At 40.4% G+C, this 22,575-nt stretch overlaps 1 protein-coding gene across 1 annotated transcript in view; it reads left to right on the forward strand.

The window, feature by feature from the left end:
* Window positions 1-22,575, forward strand: part of LOC127569153 (protocadherin Fat 4-like) — a 101,521-nt gene that overhangs the window by 64,823 nt on the left and 14,123 nt on the right. The window contains 1 exon segment of the mRNA XM_052013541.1: window positions 15,096-17,113. Coding sequence (XP_051869501.1) covers window positions 15,096-17,113 — 2,018 coding nt within the window.

Below are 22,575 nucleotides of genomic sequence, written 5' to 3' on the forward strand. Positions count from 1 at the left end.
CACCAGACGGGAGCTGAATATCAGGCTATCGACTGAGAGCAATGCAAGCAGTCAAATGCAGCTGAACCAGGACTTAATTTATCTTTTTTTTTAATGTGGTTTGATGATTATTCAAACTTTGAGAATTGTTTCAACCATATTTCGTGAACTCAATGAACTTCGATCGTTTAATGCAAACCAATTCCCCGTGGTATTTTGGGCCGACTAATATTCTATTAATAGTAGGACATGTCACTTTAATTTTGTGTATGATTGAAAACGTAGCAACGCTCTGCACTTCTTAGAATTCAAGGATAAATGGAAAGTTGCTTTATTTGTCTCTGTGTCTGGTATGAAGAGGAATAAGAAAAACAGGACAGTTAGAAATAATTTGAATTCCCCACTTCCTTTATCCAATTAGCAAGTGCCAACTGAAGATTCTGAAGGCAAATTGAGTCAGCGTTACATTCAGAAGCCATTTAGTCTAATCAAATCATATTTGTTTCTGTAATTCTGCTGCGCAATGAAGAATGGTTTTGGATAATCATAATCACTAACTTTACGCACACTAATTAATACTGAAGCGAGGTAGTCGCATGTTTACTTCCATTGTAATAAAAAACTGAGCGCTTACTCAAAAAAGTTAGTACTGTTACTTATTTTTGAATCTAACTCGTGATCTGTTTGACCATTCCGTTGAATTTAACAAAGTTATAGTTATGTTCTACCCACGCCTGTTTCACGGTGGTCACGTGCTTGTACCTTAGTTTTAAAATATTGATGAAGAAAAGTTAAAGATAAAGAGATATAAAGATAAAAATTTTTATGTGTTAATCACATGTACATCGAAACACACGGTGAAATGCGTCTTTTTGCGTCACTGAGAATGTGCTTGGGGCAGCCCGTAGTCTCACCACTTGTCCATCGCCACATCGCATGCCCACAGCTCCTAACCTATTCGAATGGTGGAGCAGACTCTATGGGCCGAATGGCCGAATTCTGCTCCGATGTCTTATGGTCTTATAGAATGTTTTGGTCGGTTGTGTGTCAGTCGAATTACATAGCCACTGCGTAGTTATAAATACAACGTCAAACAAAAAGATTGAATTGGAACAACGCACAGAAGGATACATAAACAAACAAAAAGGGAAGCTAAACATGGAAAGTAGAGAACAATTGAAATTAAATCTATTTTGGAAATATATTGAAAATAAAGTTGTGGAGGTTAAAGCATCTTTGAAGATTTATAGCTAAGGAAGCAAAATGAGCCTGACTTTTGAAAGGGAAATGACATTTTACTGATTCGTTGTTCTTAAACTATGTGTATGAAGAGGAACTGGCAGCTGAATTTCCAGAAAATATTTGCTAAGCCCTTGTATCAATGGCAATTATGGAAAAAAATAGAGATCACATTGGGGTGGGTGAAGATAGACAGAAGCGACAAAGAGACAGTAGACATACATGGGTCACTTTTAGAAATGGAAAGGTGTAATATGGGATGTGCCTCAAAGATTGGGTTTGGGATCTCAGCGAATTATGATTTCTATAAAAGACCTGGATGATGGAAACCAAATTATGAATGCTAAATTTGTTGACGATACCAGATAAGTAGAAAGATTTTCAGTTCTTGCCATAATTTGACTCAATTACTTGTAGTCTAACCTTTTTGTACAAACTCATGTATGGAACCTAATGGGATGCTTTTTGAAAATCCAATATCCATTCTTTTAGTCCCCATTTCTACTCTACTAATCACATCTCCAAAGAACTCCAATGCATTAGCCAAACATGATTTTGCTTTCATGAATTCATACCTAATCTGTTTAATTCCATAATTATGTTAGAACGTAGAACGCAGAACAGTACAGCATGTTGCGGGCCCTTTGGCCCATGGTTGTGCCGACCTATATAAGCAGCTACTCTATGATCAATCTTACCCTTCCATCCTACTCAGCTCACAACCCTCTATTTTTCTGAAATCCATTTTTTTCTTTTCAATGTCCCTATTTTATCAGCCTCTACCAACATTTCTGGTAGTGTGTTCCAGGCACTCACCACTACTTGTGTAAGAAACCACTGACATCTCCCCTACACTTTCCTTCTCTGACTTTAAACTTATGTCCTCTGGCATTTGCCATTGCTGCCCTGCGGAAAAGGTGTTGGCTCTCCACTCTATCTGTGCCCTTCCTAATCTTTTATACCTCAATAAAGTCTCCTCTGATGCTCCATATCTCCAAAGAGAAAAGCCCTAGCTCGCTCAACTTTTCTTCATAAGACATGTTCTCCAATCCAGGTAGCATCCCGGTAAGTCTCCTCTGAACCCTCTTTAAACCGTCTCCATGTTTCCGACGATGAGGTGACCAGAACTGAACACAATATTCTGTGTGGTCTAACCAACGTTTTATAGAGCTGCAACAATACTTCACAGCTCTTGAACTCAATACCCGACTAATGGAGGCCAACACACCATACGCCCTCCAACCACCCTATCAACTTCCACCGCAATTTTGAGAGATCTATGGAATCGAACCCCAAGATCCCTCTGTTGCTCCACACTGCCAAGGATCTTCCAACTACCCTGTACTCCGCCTTTATTTTTGTTCTTCCAAAGTGTACCACTTCTCAATTTTGAAGATTGAACTCCATCTGCCACTTCTCCGCCCAACTCTTCATCTTGTCTATATCCCGTTGTAACTACGATAACCTTCAGCACTATTCGCGATCCCTCCAACCTTCGTGTCATCTGTGAACCAACTAATACAACCCTCCATCTCCTAATCCAAGTAATTTACAAAAATCACAAAGATCAGAGGTCCCAGAACAGATCCCTGCGGAACACCACTAGCCACTGGCCTCCAGGCAGAATACTCTCCATCTAAAACCACCCTCTGCCTTTTTTAGGCAAGCCAATTCCGAATCCACGCAGCCAGATCTCCATGGACCCCATGCCTCAAGACTTTCTGGATGAGCTTACCATGGGGAACGTTGTCCAACGGCTTACTAAAGTCCCTATAGACCAGATTAACCGCTCTACCTTCATAAATTTCTTTTGTCACCTCCTCGATAAACTCAATTCTCGCACGACCTGCCCTTCTGAAAGCCATGCTGAATATCCCTAATAAGACTATGCTTCTTCAAATGCTCATAAATCCTGTCCCTAAGAATCTTCTCCAATAGTTTGCCCACCACGGACATAAGACTCGCTGGTCTGTAATTCTCAGGATTATCCCTATTGCTTTTCTTGAAGAAGGAAACAAGATTTGTGGTACCAGAGGATTGGAGGAAGATCGCCTGGTTCTTGGGTTTTATTGGGTTTTATTCTCTCACTACCAAATATTTATTACTTATATTTGCTTTACTTCTGTTCCTCAATCTTATTAGAACCTTGGCTATTGTGTGTTACTGGCAGATTTTGTTTTTACTTCTTCATCCATGAAGATAAATGGTATTTTTTTTCTCAAAAATCCTCTGCAGTTTTCTTATTCCTCGCTTTAGATTCTTGTGTTTGTAACAAACATACCTTTGCACTCATTATCACGTTTCCCTTTTACATTCCAGTATACTGGCATATTTTATTTTGACACGTTTTAGCAATGTATCGCTATTTCTTTGTTGAGTTTTAAAATACTCCAATCCTCAAAGTTACTGATATTTATGAGAACTTTACGCATAATTTTATCTTATTTGATTAGAACATAGAACATATAACATGGTGCAATGCAGCACAGAAATAAGCTCTTTGGTCCACTATTTCCGTGCCGACTATGAAGCTAATTTAAACTAATCCCACCTCCCCGCATGTTGTCTTTATTCTTCCACTTCCTCCCTGTTCAGGTACCTGTCTAGATGCCTCTCAACGTTTCCATCGTATCTGCTTCCACCACTTCCTCTGGCAGCGCCTTCCAGGCAACTATCACTCTGTACTTACTTATCTTGTAAATCTCCTTTAAACTCTCCCCACCCTTCTCACTTTAAAGCCATGCCGTCTAATATTTGACATTTACACCCTGAGAAATAGATTCTGACTATCTACTCTAACTATGCCTTTCATTATTTTATATATTTTCATCGGTCGCATCTCAGCCACCGATGCTTCAGAGAAAGCAATCCAAGTTGGTCCAGCCTCTCCTTACAGTTGATATACTCAATCCCAGGAAACATTCTGGTCAGCACCTTCAACATGCTCTCCAAAGCCTTCACATCATTCCTGTAATATGGCGACCAGAGCTGCAGACATTATTCCAAATGTGGCCTGACCAAAGTTTTACTGCTGCAACATGACTTCCTGAATTTTATACAAACGCCCCCACCAATGAAGGCAAGTATGACATACGGCTTCTTAACTACCCTATTTACTTTTACCTCAGGGAACTATGGACTTGCAACACAAGATACCTCTGCGCATCAATGCCCCTAACAGTCCTGTCATTTACTGTATATTTTCCTCTTGCATTTGACCTCCCGCAGTGCTACACGTCTCACGTGTTCGGATTACTGCCCACATTTCTCTGCTGACATATCCATCTGGTCTGTATCCTGCTGTGTCCTATGGCGACCTTCTTCACTATCCACAATTTTGTCATTTTTGTACCGTCTGAAAACTTACTTATTAGCGCACCCACAATTTCGTCCAAACGTCACAAAGAACAGAGGTCCCAGCACTGATCCCTGCTGAACATCACTGGGCACAGACCTCTCCTTATAGCTAATATTCTCAAATCCAGGAAACGTCCTGGTAAACGAACTCTCGTCGGAATAATATTGCCCTCTGTCCTCCATGACAAAGCCAATTTTGAATTCATTCCACGAAGACTTCATGGATCCTCTGTGCCTTGACCTTCCGTATAAGCTACTGAGTGACCTTGTCGGAAGTCCATGAACACAACATCCACTTCCTTACCCTCAATAATTAGCTTCGTGAATTCTTCGAAAAACAGCGTTTTTTTTAGATATGAGTAGATACCATCTCCAAGAATATTCTCCGATAATTTCCCTGTTATGATTTAAAGCTTACTGATCTATAACTTCCTAGTTTGTCTCTATTGCCACTCTTTAAAAAAGGAACAAAAATCTTTGATCCTCCCGGACCTCGGCTGTGGCTAAAGAGGACACAAATATCTTTGTCAAGACCGCAGCAATTTGCTCTCCTGCCTTTGTCTAAAACCTGGGATAGATCCTATCAGGCCCTGTGGTCTTATCCACCTTTATGTTCTTTAAGAGCCCCAACACGGCCTCCTTCTGCATATCAAATTGCTCCAGAATTTCATCACACTCCTCCTTGATCTCGCAATCCTCCCTGCTCTTCTCCTTGGTGAATACGGATGTGAAATACGCATTTAGTATTTGGCCTATTTCTTCTGGCTCCAGGCATAAATTCCTTCCTTTGTCCCTGAGCAGTCTTGCCCTCTGCTTAGTTAATCTCTTGTTTTTAATATATGTATAAAATGCCTTGGGATTCTCTTAAATCTTACTCGCCAAGGATATTTCGTGTCCTGTTGTAGCTCTCCTGACTTGATGTTTAAGTTTTCTCCTGCTTCCTTCATATTCCTCAAAGGCCCTGTCCGATCTCAGTATCTCAGCTTATGTTTTGTTTCCTACTTGAATGATTTTGCAACATCGCTCGTCATCCAGAATTCCCAAACCTTGTCTTCCTTATCTTTCTTCGTCACAGGAACATGTTGGTCCTAAGGTCTGACCAGCTGGACTTTCAATGGCTCGCACATGTCGGGTGTGGATCTACCCAGTAACAGCTGCTCCCAATTTACTTTACGGAGCTCCAGTGTAATCGGTTGTAATTAACCCAAATTTAGAAATTTCCCCCGGGGTCCAGGCTTATCCTCATTCATAACCATCTGACAATTCCAAATTTATTGACCCCGTTCCCAAGATCTCCCACTGAAACACAAATCTCCTGGCCAAGCTCACTTCCCAACACAATGGTCTAGTTTGGCCCCCTTACTTGGTTGGATCATAAACTGATTGATTCAAGAAACCCTCCTGCATGTACCTAACAAACCCTAACCCCTCTAAGTCCCTGGATTTAAGAACGTCTCAGTGAATATTGGGGAAATTAAAGTCACCGACTACAACTATCCTGTTGCTTTTACTTCTTTCCATAATCTAACGACATATCCGTTACACCTGTCTCCCGCTAGCTACAATATTGGGAGGCCAATGTTATAATCACATCATAGAGATCACAGCTTTCTTATTCCGGAGCTCTATCCATTGACCTCTTGGGAATAATCTTTCAAGATGTCCCCTCTATGTGCCGCTATGATGTGCCGCTATTGATCAGTAATACAACTCTCCTACCTATTTTGAAACCCTCTCTATCGTGTCTGAAACATCTAAATGATTTTGAGCTGCCAATCCTTCTCCTCCCTCAGCTAAGTTTCCGTATAAACTAAGTCGTCACAGTTCCACAGAATAAGCCAAGCACTAAGTTCACCTGCCTTAACTACAATACTCCTTGCATTGAAATAAATACAGCAGTCCATCAGTCCCACAGTATTCATTAACCTGCTCCTGCTTCTTCTTGCTTTAAGGATAACTTGACATAACCTGCATTCCCCTGAACCCCTCTACTGCTTTGCTTCCCCCCCCCCCCCACCACACACACACCCGTTCCGTTTAAACCCTCCAGGACAGCACTTGCAAACCTTGCTGCGAGAATATGTTTCCCTCTCTAGTTTGAGTCCATTCTTCTTACATAGGAACACCTGCCCTGGAAGAGAGCCCGATGATTCATGTACCTGAAACCCTCCTGTATCAAATCCTTAGCCACTGAATTAACCACACTATCTTCTGCTTGCTTGCTTTGCTAGCATGTGGCACAGGGAGTAACCCTGAGGTTGCAAACCTCAAGGTCTTGCTTTTTAACTTTCTGCCCAGCACCCTAAATTCGCTAAGCAGAGCGTCATCTCTCTTCCTACATATTTCATTGGTATCAGTATGGGCTACGACCTCTGTTTCCTCACCCTCCTCCATCAGAATGTCTTGTTCCTGGGCACCGGGGAGGCAATTTACCAATCTAGAGACTCGCTGGCAGCCACATATACGGATTTCTGTGCCCCTTCCAAAAGATTTGTTTGGCACTATTTCTGGCCTAGTCCTTCTTATATTTTACTTTATAATACAGCCTCTCGCAGTGCCACTGATCTGGCTGCTGCTCTCAGTTTATCCCGAGTGGCCAACCCCCAACGGTGGACAAAATGGCATACTTATTACTTATTTCGGAGGGGAACATTTGGGGGGAGAATACTGTACTGTGCGCACGTCTCTTCTGGCGGACACGCATCCATCTGGCTGATCCTGCAGTATGATCAGCTCGCTGAAATTCCAATCTATAAACACTCACTGCATCCTGTATGTCCCTCCGTGAAGCCAAATGCTATTCCAACCGATCAATGCGGTCGGACAGGAGCTGAGGCTGGACCGTCAAGGACACTTGAACTCTCCTTATCTTCCACGTCTCGCAGCAGGAACAAGCCATTTCACTGTCTCATATTACTGCCCCTTTAGTAACTAGTGGAATCAAGAAAAGGAAAATAAATATTCTTACCTTACATTGCTAATGCTGGCGCTCCTCGGCAAAGCCAGGAGTTCACCAAAGACCGCATTTTGACCTCCACAGCAGCACTTCGAAGCTCAACTCAGTCTTTCTCGAAATTCTACAGACAACGTTGCGCTGTCGAACACGGGTGGACCGTTTTCTTGTTGGCCTTTTACGTCTGAAAGAAACATTCCTTTCTGACTATTATGAAATGCTAACCATTACCTATCCATCAAAATACCTGTCATTAACACAGTCAACTCTCCACAAATAGCTTCACGTTTTCCGTTGCTTTGATTTAATTCGTAAATCGTTAGTTTGGTAAAATGGTGTATTATTGTAACATGTACCGAGGTACAGTGTAAAACCTTGTTTTGCATGGCATCCCTGCAGGTCATTTCATTACAACAGTGCGTTGAGTTAGTACAAAGGAAAACAATAACAGAATGCAGAATGAAGTGTTGTAGTTCCAGGGGAAGTGCAGTGCGGGCAGACAGTATGGTGCTGGGTTATAAAGAGGTAGATTATGAGGTCAGGAGTCCATCTTTTCGTACTAGGGGTTCGTACAATAATATTATAGAACAACGTGATAGAAGCTGTCATTGAGCCTGGTGGTACGTGCTTTCAGGCGTTAGTATCTTCTGACCGATGGGAGGGAGGAGAAGAGAGAATGTCCGGAGTGGGTGGGGACTTTGATTATGAGGGCTGCTTTACCGAGGTAATGAGAAAGTTTAGACAGAGTCCATGGAGGGGAGGCTGGTTTCCGTGATATGCTGAGCTGCGTCCACAACTCTTTGCAGTTTCTTGCGGTCACGGACAGAGCAGTAGCCATACCAAGTCATGATGAATCTGGATAGGATGTTTTCTATGATGCATCGATAAAAATTGGTGTGGGTCAAAGGGGACATGCCATTTTTTTTCACCTCCTGCAGGAGTAGAGGCGCTATGATCTTTCTTGGACTTAAGACTTCAAGTTATTAAAAGTCCGAAACCGAATTCTTAACACATGAATGACGACGTGAGTTTCAAACTGAAGGTAAGATTCATATTATTGCTGCACTTCCCCAGCGGTCCATTTACTATATGTTTATTAAATGAACTAATTGTGGTTATATGAAACAAGATAGGTCTAAAATAAGGTTTTTCTCTCGTTGACTCATCAAAATGTGCAGAAAACCATCTTGCTTGCTTTAATGAATTTATTCTCCATTTGATTTGCACTGATTTGAATTCAGCGCCTATATGCAGATTAAACACCCAATGATTACTCCACTACCGATTTTACATGCTCTTCAAATTTCGAGATTTACGCAGTGCGAACATTACAACAACTATTTCATAGACAATAAATATTTCCGACCAATTTTTGTTTTACCCTTTTGCTGTTTCTTAAATTGATGCAAATTTCTTCCAATTCTGCATCATGATTTGCTGAACCCTGATCATGCTTCACAGCTTATCGCTTATTATTGACATTTTCCAACCCCCATTTTCGTTTTGGAAGCACCTCATAAATGTCATAAATGTCGAACAAGTCTTGCGTTCCAGTTTTGAGTACTGAGGTTCCAGCTCTGGGTATCTTGAAACCCATTTCCTATTGACTATGAAATCATACCCATTTTCTGATATTTGTACCATTGATGCGACTACATTGCTGCGAATGTTGTGGGCATAGACGTAATTCTGGGATAGTATGTTGCCTCCGTAGTACGGAAGTGAAGGATATTATTATGCCAGTTTAACATGCTTCCAGTATCCTGACCCCATTGTCTCCTTGCCTTTGTTTCTATTGCTTATTTATTTTGTTTAATGCGATTCTGACTTCGGTTTCCTGCTTTCTTTCTCTCCTTTGCAAATTACCTTTGAAATTCCCAAACTTCCAAGCCAGTTTAATTCTTCCTTATAGAATTAACCCAATCACCACTTTCCCGAGTATATTGACCCCGCCACTGCTGAAGTGTAACCTGTCCATTTTGTTGGAGTGCCAACTATCCCAACGTCTCGGGAATCTGAAACCCTCTTTCTTGCACGATGTCTCCAGCCACATAGTCATATGGCCTTCACTTCTATTTGAAGCTGTTATCCGGGGCACTAGGAGTATTCGTACTGCTACTTTTGAAATCCTCTATTATTGATTTATTTCAGGTCCCTAAGATCTGCTCCTGGGATCACATCCTTTTTTTCCCACTTGTGTCTTTGGTGCTGAACTGGACCTGAACTTCCGGTCCTTCGCCCTCCATTTTAGGAAGATCTACACTGATCAGTGATATTATTAATCCTGGTAGCAATGAATTAAAATACCATCCTGGAATCACGTTTGTAGCCGCAGAAACATTTATCTGCATCTCCCTCTCCTCCAACTACTGAATGCCCTCCCACTATTTTTCTCTCACCTCTTCCGAGTTCTGCAGTTGAACCACTTGTTGTGCAAAGCCTATGCCTGTCACTGCATTCGTCTAAAGAGTCATCACCCAACCGTATCCAAAGGGGAATTAGTGAACGAGATTGACTCAGAAAACTCCCCAATTAGCAACGTAATAAAGCAACTGGGGTTCTTGTGCCAAACGCTTTTCATCAAACACTCTTAGACTGACTGGAACAGATTGAACAGCCAAGAATGAAGTAATGACACAGCTCTTCAAAACTTCTGACAGCTTTTTTTAATATTCAAGTATCTCAACATTTGCCAACTGATATTCACAACGATGTAATGGCACCGCTGCTCTTTGTGATTTTTATAAATAAGTTGGATGAGGATGTGGAAAGGTGGTTTAGCAAGTTTGCAGATGACACGAAGGTTGGTGGTGTTGTTGTTAATGTAGAAAGTTGCTGTAGGTAACAACAGGACATTGATAGGGTGCAGAGCTGGGCTGAGAATTGGCAGATGGAGTTCAACCCGGTAAAGTGTGAAATGATACCCACTTTGGAAGATCGAATTTGAAGGCAGAATACAATGTTGATGGCAGGACTCTTAGCAGTATGGGGGAAGAGAGGGATCTTGGGGTCCACGTCCATAGATGCCTCAAAGTTGCCGTGCAGGTTGATATGGTTGTTAAGAAGGTGTATGGTGCGTTGGCCTTCACTAGTCGGTGTAGTCAGTTCAAGAACCGTGAGGTAATGTTGCAATTCAACAAAAATTTGGTTGGACCACATTTGGAGTATTGTGTTCAGTTCTGGTCGACTCATTATAGGAAGGGTGTGGTTGTTTCAGAGAGAGTGAAGAGGAGATTAACCAGGGTGCTGCCTGTATTGGAGAGCATGTCTGACGAGAAAAGGTTGGGTGAGCTGGGACTTTTCTATTTGGAGCGAAGGAGGATGAGAGGTGACTTTATAGAGGTGTGCAAGATGATAAGAGACATAGATTGAGTGGACAGTCAGAGACTTTTTCCCAGGGCGAAAATGGCTAACACGAGGGGGCATAATTATAAGGTGATTCGAGGAAGGTTTAGGGGTAATGTCAGAGGTAAGATTTTTACACAGAGAGTGGTGGGTACGTGGAACGAACTGCCGGCAGACGTGGTGGAGGCAGATACATCAGGGATATTTAAGAGACTCTTAGATAACCACTTGAATAACAGATAAACAGAGGGCTATGTGAGAGGGAAGGGTTAGACAGAGCAGGATAAAATATGGGCACAACACCGTGGGCCGAAGTGCCTGTGTTCGATAAACATGATTAGCATATAATTAGAATATTGTAGGCTTTTGATTGTAATTAATCTGTTCCTAAAACCTATCAACCTATTACTAACAACTATACTCAACAACAGCACTAAGTATATTATCGTATGTTGCTCGGAGCATTGACATAAAATGTAAGGATGTTGCACTTATGTCATAAAGGGCACTAAAAACACCATATCTCGGAGAACTTGGGAACTGCTGGTTACAATTTAAAGTAGGTGTTCACTCATTTCAGACAAAGATGTGGAGAATTGCTTCTCTTGGATTGTTGTGAACCTTTGGAATTCAATTCCGCAAAAGGCAGAAAATATTTTAAGGCCGAATTAAATGGAGTATTGATAAACATGAATGGGTGGGACTGGAAGGGATTAGGTTATCAGGTGAAAGTGGAAATGTGAAGATGACGTTCCAAATATATCAGCCACGATTTTGTTAAATGTCGCATCTGGCTGAAGGAACCATATGTCCTATTGTTGCTTCTGATTAATACATTCGTATGTTAGTGCAAACACAGTGATTATATATGATCAGTATATGGGAAATATTGAGAATATCAGGAGTAATTTGTGCAACTAATCATATAGGCGCAACGGAAGTTTGTTTTTGCAAAAAAATGAATGATAAGAGTGAGATGGTAATGTTTCTTTCAAGAAAAATGCAGATTAAGGAAGCAAAGCACATTCGTTTCCGAGGGTTTGGTGTTATTATAGCTGAAAGGAACGAAATGAAAATATGATGATATTTCATGCTATTTCGATTAATACGACAAAGAATATTGGGAAAATAATGACAGTACGCACAAAAGAAAAAAAAGAAAAAAAATAGTGTATGTTTTCGTACATGGGCAGGATTGTTGGAAAGCGTATAGAGCTCGGTGTGAAATTGCATCATTGTCTGTTAAGGACGTTGTGGAAGTACTCGGTTTTCTTTTTTACCAGAGCATAATCAATGTGGAGACCTATTGTTTTAATAAAGAGGTTTGGTCATTTTAACAGCGAAGGGGAGATTTGAAAATGCAAGAGCGCATAGACAAGATGCCATTATTATGATGTTGGAGTTGAACTAAACAGCCTTAAAGAAAACTTACACTAATAAGAGGTAAAACTCGGCACGAGTGTTATTTGCCCGTGTTTATTTGACTATAGGGGCCCAGACAAGCATAACAGCCATTCTTGTCAACTGCATATCAGTTTATTCCGTCAGTAATGAGTCAGTGCTTCCAGTGAAACCCATGGGTTTTTGGGAAGGGTCTGCGATGTTGGCTGAAACATAATTCTGCGAATGTTACTGTGTCTGACCGTTCCTAGACCAGTCTGTGCCATAGCCCTCACAGAACGCAGTGCAGGAAGACCATCAAAGTTCGGTTACACTGGAAACGTTTTGACGTAACTTAGTCGCTGGTCCATCCACTTTAATAATTATTGTGCATTAACTCAGCGGTCTTAGTGCAACAGAATACCTTGATAAATTACAGAGTGTATTTAAGTATTAGGCGGTTTATTTTGAATTCACATATAGGTAGGACATTAAGGGTGAATGCCTTCCTTTCTGATGACCATTTGCGAAGGATAAACTGGAGTTTGACATCCATAATTACTTGGACTGTTTTATTTTTCAATGGAAAAAGAAGTATGACAGCTTATTTAAGTAGCTGAATTTAAATTCCCGTGTTTCACGGCTACATTTGAACTCAGCTGGGTGTCTGATTTCAAGAGGCATTTGATTCTCTTTTCAGCATTACTGCAAGAGCAACCTCTGCTCCAACGTCCTAAGTTGTATTCGTGCGTAAAAATGAAGTAACAGGTGTGGAATTTGCTGTCGTGCCCTGTTTTCCATTGTTAGAAATTCACGGGGGACAATTTTGTCCAGCAAAAGAAACGTGGATATGATGCATTAAAAGAAGAGCACGGCAATTCGATGACGAACTATGTAAGTCAAGATAACCTCAAGATGGTTAAGTGTACTTGAATGTAGCTAAATGAGAACTGAATTGTCTACTCTGGAAGGGAAGTAAAAGGTAGTGGGAACTATTCGGCGCACGGGTTCGGACCAAGAAACAGAAGAGGACGCAGCTGTGGTCACGAATAATAAATAGAATGATTGGATAAGTTCAATATACTTAAAATACACGTGCGCATATTGCCATAATATTAAAATAATGTGCAGAGCTCACTTGATCATCACCGTTAATAAATGGACTTTGCTTGATATGGCCGGCCCACATATTATATCTTCGTAATAGTGGCTTGCCATAGATGAGAATCTAAACATGTGAGCTTCGTCAGTATATTTTACAAAGATACTGCTTGATTTAAGAGAATTGCATTGTACTTCCCAGTAACGTGCTTTATTATTGGGAAAGCGCCTTTTGGAATGTATTGACGTGTGAGAAGTAAGTAATACTACTTCAGTAAATCATTCTGTGATGGAATTGTTACAATTATTATCCAGATATATAGAGATCAGTTCCTGCGCTAAGGATGCAGTTTTTACGGATATCGCACTGCCTTTATTTGCTTACCTTGGGGAAAATCTTCTTTCGCATTACCAACATTGCCGTTTTAATGCAGAAAGCAACAAAGTGCCTGCATTTCCAGCAGAGGGCAGCTCCGTCTGCACAGATTGCGATTTTCCAGAGTCAGTCTGTCTTCAAAGTAAAATGATGTTACTGCGTAATGAGGACATTCAAACACCCAGTTCTAAAATTACGCACTGCCATCAAAGCTACAAAACAAAATGTTGTGCTTCTATTTCCATTCAATCCATACAGTATTTCCTATCTCCTATGCAATCGCTAAATAAAATCTCTGAAACCATTGCGATATTTCTGTTTCCAGCACTGATCACCTCTGTGGCTCTTCTGCGGCATGAAGGCACAGTGGTGATACTTATGCGTTCCAAGTCAGTCCCAACTATGCTCTGTGGTAGGATTTTCTCGGAAACACACACAATAACACACACACACACACACACACACACACACACACACACACACACACACACACACACACACACACACACACACACACACACCAGAATAGCCTGTCATGTGTTGAATCCCGACTGTTCCAGACATAAACAAAATACGAAAGAATAGTGAACTCTTCTGCTAATTCATCATTAAGTACAATGACGCATTAAATGGTAAAACACATGAAAAATATCAGTATTGATTAAAGCAGGTGCCATAACTTTATAAAATGAGAGCCATTCTTCATCTTGCATGTAATTATTAAGATATTCCCCATAGAACACTTATTGGAGGCCATTTGTCCAGTAAACATTCCTTCATTTGTGAGGTTGGTATTAAACCGTGCCTTCAGGTATAAAGAAACAGATATTTAACGCCGGTGGATGTAACGTGTTATTTAATCAAATGACAAGGTATGTTTCAGTTAGAATTGTTGAAATATTTTGGGACTACTACTTTTAATGTTCATTTTAACAATTTGCAGGACAATTGTCTGGATAAACACTGCAGTGAAATTTGTAGTGGCCGTTGGTCTAAAAAAATCTAAACAGCATATTATTTTAATTAACGTGCTTTTGAGAAATATAATTATAAAAATCTGATTATCACACATGTCCGTGGTTTTTCATTGTACATTTTTAAATACTTGTGAAGTAAAATGTACACGAGTCTGCTTTAAGAAAACCACGGTGCAGTCTCTTTGTGTCGCTGTCTGCCAATAAGAAGCTGTGACGTCGCGAGGGATCTACCCCCACCATAATTATCAAACACAGACCAGAAATCTCCGACAAAGAGTCATGGTGAATGTGTTTACAGCATGCAGCTGTGAACAGAAAAAAATAGTGAGCTTTTGTGTGTTTACTTCTGTGTTCAGCGTTGATAATTTGATGCAAGATCCTCCCGCAGAAAAAGGAATCGAGTGCTTCAGATTCGGATATTTCTGAAAATATATATTCAAGCAATGGCGACTGCGTATGGCACCGAGGCATATTTGGTATTTTTACTTCGTCTCGTCAACGTGGTTTTCGGACAAATTAATTACTCTATTCCGGAGGAACTGGAGATCGGTGCTTTTGTCGGAAACATTGCTAAAGATTTGGGGATAACCGTTAGTGAATTATTAGTCCGAAGACTGCAACTGCTCCCTTCAAACAGGAAACAATATTTCGAGGTAAATACACAAAACGGAATTTTACTTGTCAGTGAAAGAATCGACAGGGAACAGCTCTGCATGGAAGTGTCGACTTGTTCTATTTCGTTTGATCTCACGGTAGAAAATCCTGAAGAAATATTTCCTGTTGAAGTAGAGATATTAGATGTAAACGACAACTCGCCGGTTTTCCCAACAGAAGTCATTTCTTTGCAGCTCCCTGAATTACTTGCACCAGGAGCGCGCTTTCCTCTCGAGAGCGCGCATGACCCGGACGTTGGTTTAAACTCTGTTGCTAATTACCACCTTAGTCTGAATGATTTCTTCAGTCTTAAAATTCAGACAAGAAAAGATGGAAGAAAAATCGCTGAATTGTTTTTGGAAAAATCGTTAGACCGCGAAAAAATTCCCTCTTTTGAACTGGTATTAACAGCTGTGGATGGTGGGATCCCTCACAGGTCTGGTACTACACAGATTTTTATTACTGTTACAGACGTAAATGATAACGCTCCTGTATTCGATCAAGACATATACAAGGTCAGTGTGCGAGAAAATGCACCCATTGGTACCTTGCTGATAACACTACACGCAAATGATTTGGACGAAGGCCCAAACACTGAGCTTACATATTCTTTTAGTAATTATGCGTCACAAAAAGTACGGGAGTTGTTCAGTTTGGATGCTGACACAGGAGAGATCAAAGTCGATGGTTTGCTGGATTTTGAAACGGCATACGATTATGAGCTTGATGTACAGGCCGTGGACAACCTGCCAAACGTGGGACATGCTAAGGTTTTGGTTAATATCATTGATATGAATGATAATGCTCCCGACATAAAGCTGACATCAGTAAAGAAAATGCTACCAGAGGATGCAGTGCCAGGTAGTGTAATCGCCGTTTTCGGAGCAACAGATAGAGATTCTGGGGAAAATGGGCTCGTTCGGTGTCAGATTCCAGTCAACATTCCATTTAAGTTAGAAACGACTTTGCCTAATCACTATAAAATTATGACCAGCAAGAAACTTGACCGTGAAACAATCTCACAGTATAACATATCCATTTCCGCATGCGATGCTGGATTGCCCTCACTTACTACAATTGAAACCATCACAGTTTCAGTTTCTGATGTAAATGACAATGTTCCGCAGTTTGAACAATCCTCATATGATGTGTATCTGATGGAGAACAATGTTCCAGGCGGATCTATTTTTACAGTTACCGCGTTGGATCCTGATTTGGAAGGCAATGGAGATGTCTCGTACTCTATTCTGGAGAACAAGCTGAAAACACTGTTTGAACCTTCTGACTTTGCAATAAACTCGAAAAGCGGGAGTATATTTGCTCTGCGTTCTTTTGACTATGAACTAATGAAGAATTTCCAAATCACAGTTTTAGCTCATGATGCTGGATCTCCGTCACTGAGTAGCACTGCTATTGTAAGAATTATTATCTTGGATCAAAACGACAATCCTCCATTTATAATTTCTCCATCTACCTGGAACAGTTCAGCGACATTCGCAATAGTCCCGCGTTCAATATATCCTGGCTACTTGGTCATGAAGGTAATCGCAAATGACGAAGATTCGGGTCAAAATGCTCGGCTTTCCTTTAAGATTATTGAAGCTACTGATCCAAGTCTTTTCACAGTGGGTCTTCACACCGGAGAAATCAGAACTACCAGAACGTTTACGGAAGACGACGCTGTGACACAAAACGTGGTAGTCCTGGTGAAGGACAATGGTCAACCAAGTCTCTCAAGCTCAGTTACAGTACGTTTATCAATCACAGCGAACAGCACTGGAACCCCTTCAGAGCGTGCAATTCATCAGAAAAATGTTGGGTATTTTTCAGACCTCAATATATATTTGATATTATTTTTTGGTTCAACTAGCCTCATCTTTCTTCTTATAATCATCGTATTGGTTGTTTTCAAATGCAAACAAGATCGAAGTAATAATATTTACCACAGTTCCACAACATGCTGTTGCTGCATGCGGAGGAATTCCAACGTCGTTTTTAACAGAAGATCTGTTGCAAATGAATCCCAAAATGATTATAGAGCTGGCCAGATGCTGGCTAATTCTGATCCTTATCGTTATACAGTTCGATTGTCGCCGGCATCATCCAAGAGTGATTTTCTATTTCTATCGTCTTGCCATCCTACACTCCCATTGAATGACATCAGTGCTGACGACCTGGTTGTTCGATAGAATATTGGAATGCAATTTCACTCTGTGATTGACAAGTGAACTGAAGAACGGATATAACATGTAATGCAATTCAAATGAGAGCTCTGCTTGTTACAAACTTTCTTAGTAGTAGTATTCCATTGTTCCACTTAGCAACCGTTAGATTCCCCCGAATAATTTGATATCTCGTTGGCTTCCAGATTATATATGTTGCACCTAGGACAAAAACGCACTTTATAATTTGAAATCTTCACTTCATAGCAGCATTGCTCGTAGTATCGTGATGGTTTTTGTTACATGAGTAAACTCAAGAAAAATTTCTCCCAGATGGCATAATACAGGAAGGTTGCTATAGTACTATAGAGGATTCGGAGAAAATTTGGAGGGATTTTGGAAGAGTTTTAGAAGTTTAGTTATGCGGAAATGAAGAAACTATGAGCATGATCGGCCATTCGGGCCTTCAAGCCAGTTGAATTATATCATGGAAGGCCCTTAACATTATATTCCCTCCATCTCCTCATACCTCTTAATGACTTCTTGGTCTGGAAATCTCTCTGCCTACTTCTTACGTGGATTCAGCCACTTAGCTTCCACAGCTATCTGTGATAGAGGACGCCGTAATATCCCTATCATAAGGATGAAAACATTTCTCTCTATGGTTTTCTGAAATTTCGTACCATATTTCTTACCTGTTGTTTGAGCTTGTGCTTTCTGAACAAAGAATTCAGGGGGAGATTTAAGTAGGTTTGTCATATACACATTCATGTTGACCTCCAAATGAGACGAGATTTTTCATGGCAGGAGAAGGGCATCTCTGTGCTACAGATCTCAGAAACTGACCTCCTTGAGAAAGGCCCATTGCATTGTATCATTTCTGGAGCAGCTTGTCCTTGGATAAGATATGGCACACCAGTTTGTCCAGGCTGCCCTTAAATGTAAATATTGTTGCAAGTAAATAATCTTGTGATTAGAGGAATGTTAATTAAAGTTAAATATGAAATTAGGCAAAGGGTAATATGTTCTGCTAATCATTCACGTGTGTACACAACTGGATTCATTTCTCCAGACCTACCTGAAGCAGTAGCATCTGAGATGTAGTTTTCTCTTAAACGAGGTTTGGAGAAGATACAGGAAAGTTAAAAGTAAAATGTGTAAAGGTTGCAGGATATCTGCTAGAAACTCAAAGCGACTTTTTGCAGCGAAATGATCAGAAATGAGACGGACATATATTGTTTTAAGTCGCAAATTGTTAGATCTGGGAAAGGTAGCCTGAAAAGGTAGTGCTAAATGATTAATGGTGTACTTAAAAATAATTGAACATATAAATGAAGATAAATCAGACGCAAATCTGCAAGTAAAGAGTAGTTTCATGCTCTCTCACCGCAGCTACTCTATTGAACCTGTACGTGTACACTGGACTGAATATCTCAGGTCATTTGTAAGGCAATGTTAAGGAGGCGTTCAACAGAATTGTACACTTTAAAAAGAATAGACCAAGTAGATTTTGAACTGCCGTTTCACAATAGGCTGGAAATACATCGAGATGTGTGGAAAATAACAGCATATGTGTCAGATTGGGGGGAATGAGACAAGGGATGATTCTCAAAAACAAACTAGATCTTTGAATATTCTCATGGCCGGATCACACGCAAAGATATTGTGACTGCGCTGGGGAGAATGCTTAGCAGTTTCACCAGGATTTTACCTGGAGGTGAGAATTTCATATAATAGGCTGAATTTGCTTTCTTTCGTGCAAAAAAACTAGGCTGAGCTGTCACCTGACAGATGTATATAAAATTATAATGGGGATGGACAGGTTAGAGAATAAAACATCTTCCCCATGGTAGGTCCAAGAAACAAACGCATAAGCATAAAATGAGAGGTAAGAGGTTTCGAAGGAATCTGATGGGGATTTATTTCACACAGAGGATCGCTGGAGTCTTGTAATACGCTGCCTGAAGAGACAGTGGAGACAAATACTCTCACAACATTTAAGAAACATCTAGACATATAATTGAATCTCCAAGACATAGAATTCTACGGATTTAATAGTGTGAATGGGATTGGTGTAGATAGGCACAAATGGGGGCGTGGACACGGCGGGCCGAAGGCCTGTTCCTGCGCTGTAAAATTGTAAGCCTTTAAGAATCTGAAATTGAGGGCGAGATCGGAAAAATCATAATCGCCAAATGCCCAAATCTTGCTCCGAATTGGTATGTTCTTATGTTGACCGTTTTCAATGTAGATTGATGACCACATTGAAATAAATGGAGTTACATCAGATGCGCCAGCTGTAGCTACCCTGCGCTGAACTGTCAAATGCGAAACACATCTAACCGCTAACATGATTACTGAATATCTCTAGATCGTCCAGAAACCTACAACGTAAGCATTGCAGCTTGCCAACGGTTATCTTGACTTACATGTTGCCCAGATGATTATAAATTAATAAAGCTATAATGTTTATGACCCAGTTTATCGGTGATGCAAATTTAACGAAGAGAAAATGACTGAAAGGTGGAAGACACACGCTTTACAAAAATAAAGCAATTTGGAAATCTCCATCAGGTAGTGACAACGTTGAATCATTCCATCTTGAATGATCCAAGGAAGTTATATTAGGTTATTTTGTGAAGGCAGCAACATTTCTCGACGAGAAAATAGTTCAGCTAAGTGATTGCGAGTAAGCATTCACACAAAACACCACAAACCAGAATGAAGTATTTGTTTCAGGATCTTTTGAATAGAAATGCTTCAGGAACATGGAACTTTGGCCAGATATATTTTGGAATGAAACCGGAAAAAGCTGGAGATACTCAGCAGGTCTGGAAATTTGTGACAGGGCGGATCCAAATTTGTCCAGATGAAAGAAATGCTGTAAATGCTGTGTTAGAGATGACTACGATTATTTTCTGATTATAACTGATTCGGCTGGAGGAGAGTGTGTAGCGGGAGGTGAATGAGGACTGAAGTGAATGAATAGGGAGAAATGCTGCAAGAGTTAGATGCAAAATGCAGAATTTGCTGGGCAATGCAATGAGAGTGAATTCTGGAAACACTGAACACATGAGGTAGCTGCTGTGGGGAATGAGAGAAAACTGATTTAACATTAAGCGGGAAACTGTTAATGTTAATTGTATAACCTGAAACCAGAACCTATTTTGCCAGTTGAATGCTGCGTTATAATCGACACTACTTTGTGAGGTCTCTCTCATGATCAAAATGCTTTTCGCCTTCATAAGCCTGACCAAGTATTCGCTGAGAACCTGTGCATGTGCGCATCACCCAAGTTCGTTTACACTCTAATGTATGTGCTCTCCAACGTTGCTATTTGATATCGCAAAACCATACACATAGTAAAAACAGAATATGTTGCGATCACTCTGCATATCGGACATATTAGTGCAAAACAAACAATTAAAATTTCAGGTTCAACACCCTGCATAAGAAATATAACATGCTTGTGGCCCTCTGCATATTCACCCTCTGCAATATAAGCTGTGAAGGAGACTTTGCATTTCCCTTGAAATCCAAGTCAGGTTGATTTATTTTTCGAATTCACTTAACTTATTAGTATTTCATTATAGCACTGTCACCACAACTGTACAACTTAAAATATCACCCACCATTTTGTATCCACAAAATATCGGCATATGGCTTTTTATCCAACCATCAATATTCTGAGCAGCTGAGATCACGATAGAAAGGTCTGGGAACCCCTTTCAGGAACAGACTTTTTGCTGTTTAGTAAATTCCTGACTTGGTAAAATAATTCTGTCAGCTTCGTAACCATGAGCTTTAGCTAACTGAGTAAAGAGCTATATCAGTACTATAAAAAGTACCTCCCTCCCATCACCATGCCACCAGCGCGTTAAATGTTGCCTAACTTACCAGATTTGTACCTAGGAATATAGATTATAATTTAAGACACGAGTCCCAATCTTATGAAGGTAGATAGAGAATTTTAAGGTTATGTGATTCGTTAAATCTGAAATAAAGTGCTTTTTTTATGGTGATAATGAAACTGGCAAATTTTCCTGAAAGTTCGCTTCGTTGACTAGAACCGCTTTTGTTTCAGGAGACCAAAACTGTACACGTACTTCAGCTGCGATCTCATCAAGGCTCTATGTCATTGCTGTAAGGGATCTTCGCTCAAATTCTTTGGTAATAAAGGTGAAGATACAATTTGTGTTCTTAATTACTTGCTGAATCAATGTGATAGCTTCGACACGCAGGTCCCTTTGAAAATTAACTATTCCCAATCTGCCATCATTAAAAAGAAATATGTTGATTTTCTTCTCCAAAAAATGTGAGATTTTCCACATTATATTCTAGCTGCCTTATTCTTGCCCACTCACTTATCATACCTATATTTCCATGGATACCTCTAAATCCTCACCACCACTCAAAATCCTACCGAGGTTTGTATCATCAACAAAGTTAGAAATACGAAGTTCGTTCCCGTTATCCAAATAATTGAAATAAATTGTGAATAGCAGGGACCCAAGCACAACCCCTTTGCTGCACCACCATTCACAGCCTGCCAACCTAAAAACGCCCTGTTATTCCCACTCTCATTGCTTTTGCTTGATAAGCAATTCTAATTATATGAGAATATGTTGTCCTCGTTTCAATGTGTACTCACTGGGTTCACTGGGACCTTATGGAAAACCATGTTAAGTCTAAGTACAGCACATGCACCAGTGTCCCTCCAACAATTACACATTGTGCTTGTTATACGTGGTCTAATCGATTAATCGGAGATAATTTCCCCATTGATAAGAACATACTGAATCTGCTCAGTCATTTTATAGTGGTTGTGCTGTCACATTATTCATTAATTTCCAGCTTTTCCCGCCCACTGATGTTACATTGAGAGGAGAGTAATTTCTCCATTCTCCTCCGATTTCTTACTGACACAGACAGGCGACATTTACTAACCTCTTTTATTCAGGAATCATGGCCTATTGACAGATGATAAACAATGCTTCCTGTACATCTATCCACTTCTTTCAAAACTCATGGATATGGATGTTTGGGCCCTTG

Source organism: Pristis pectinata, chromosome 4 (genome assembly GCF_009764475.1).
Source record: "Pristis pectinata isolate sPriPec2 chromosome 4, sPriPec2.1.pri, whole genome shotgun sequence".
NCBI classification, from domain to species: Eukaryota; Metazoa; Chordata; class Chondrichthyes; order Rhinopristiformes; family Pristidae; genus Pristis; species Pristis pectinata.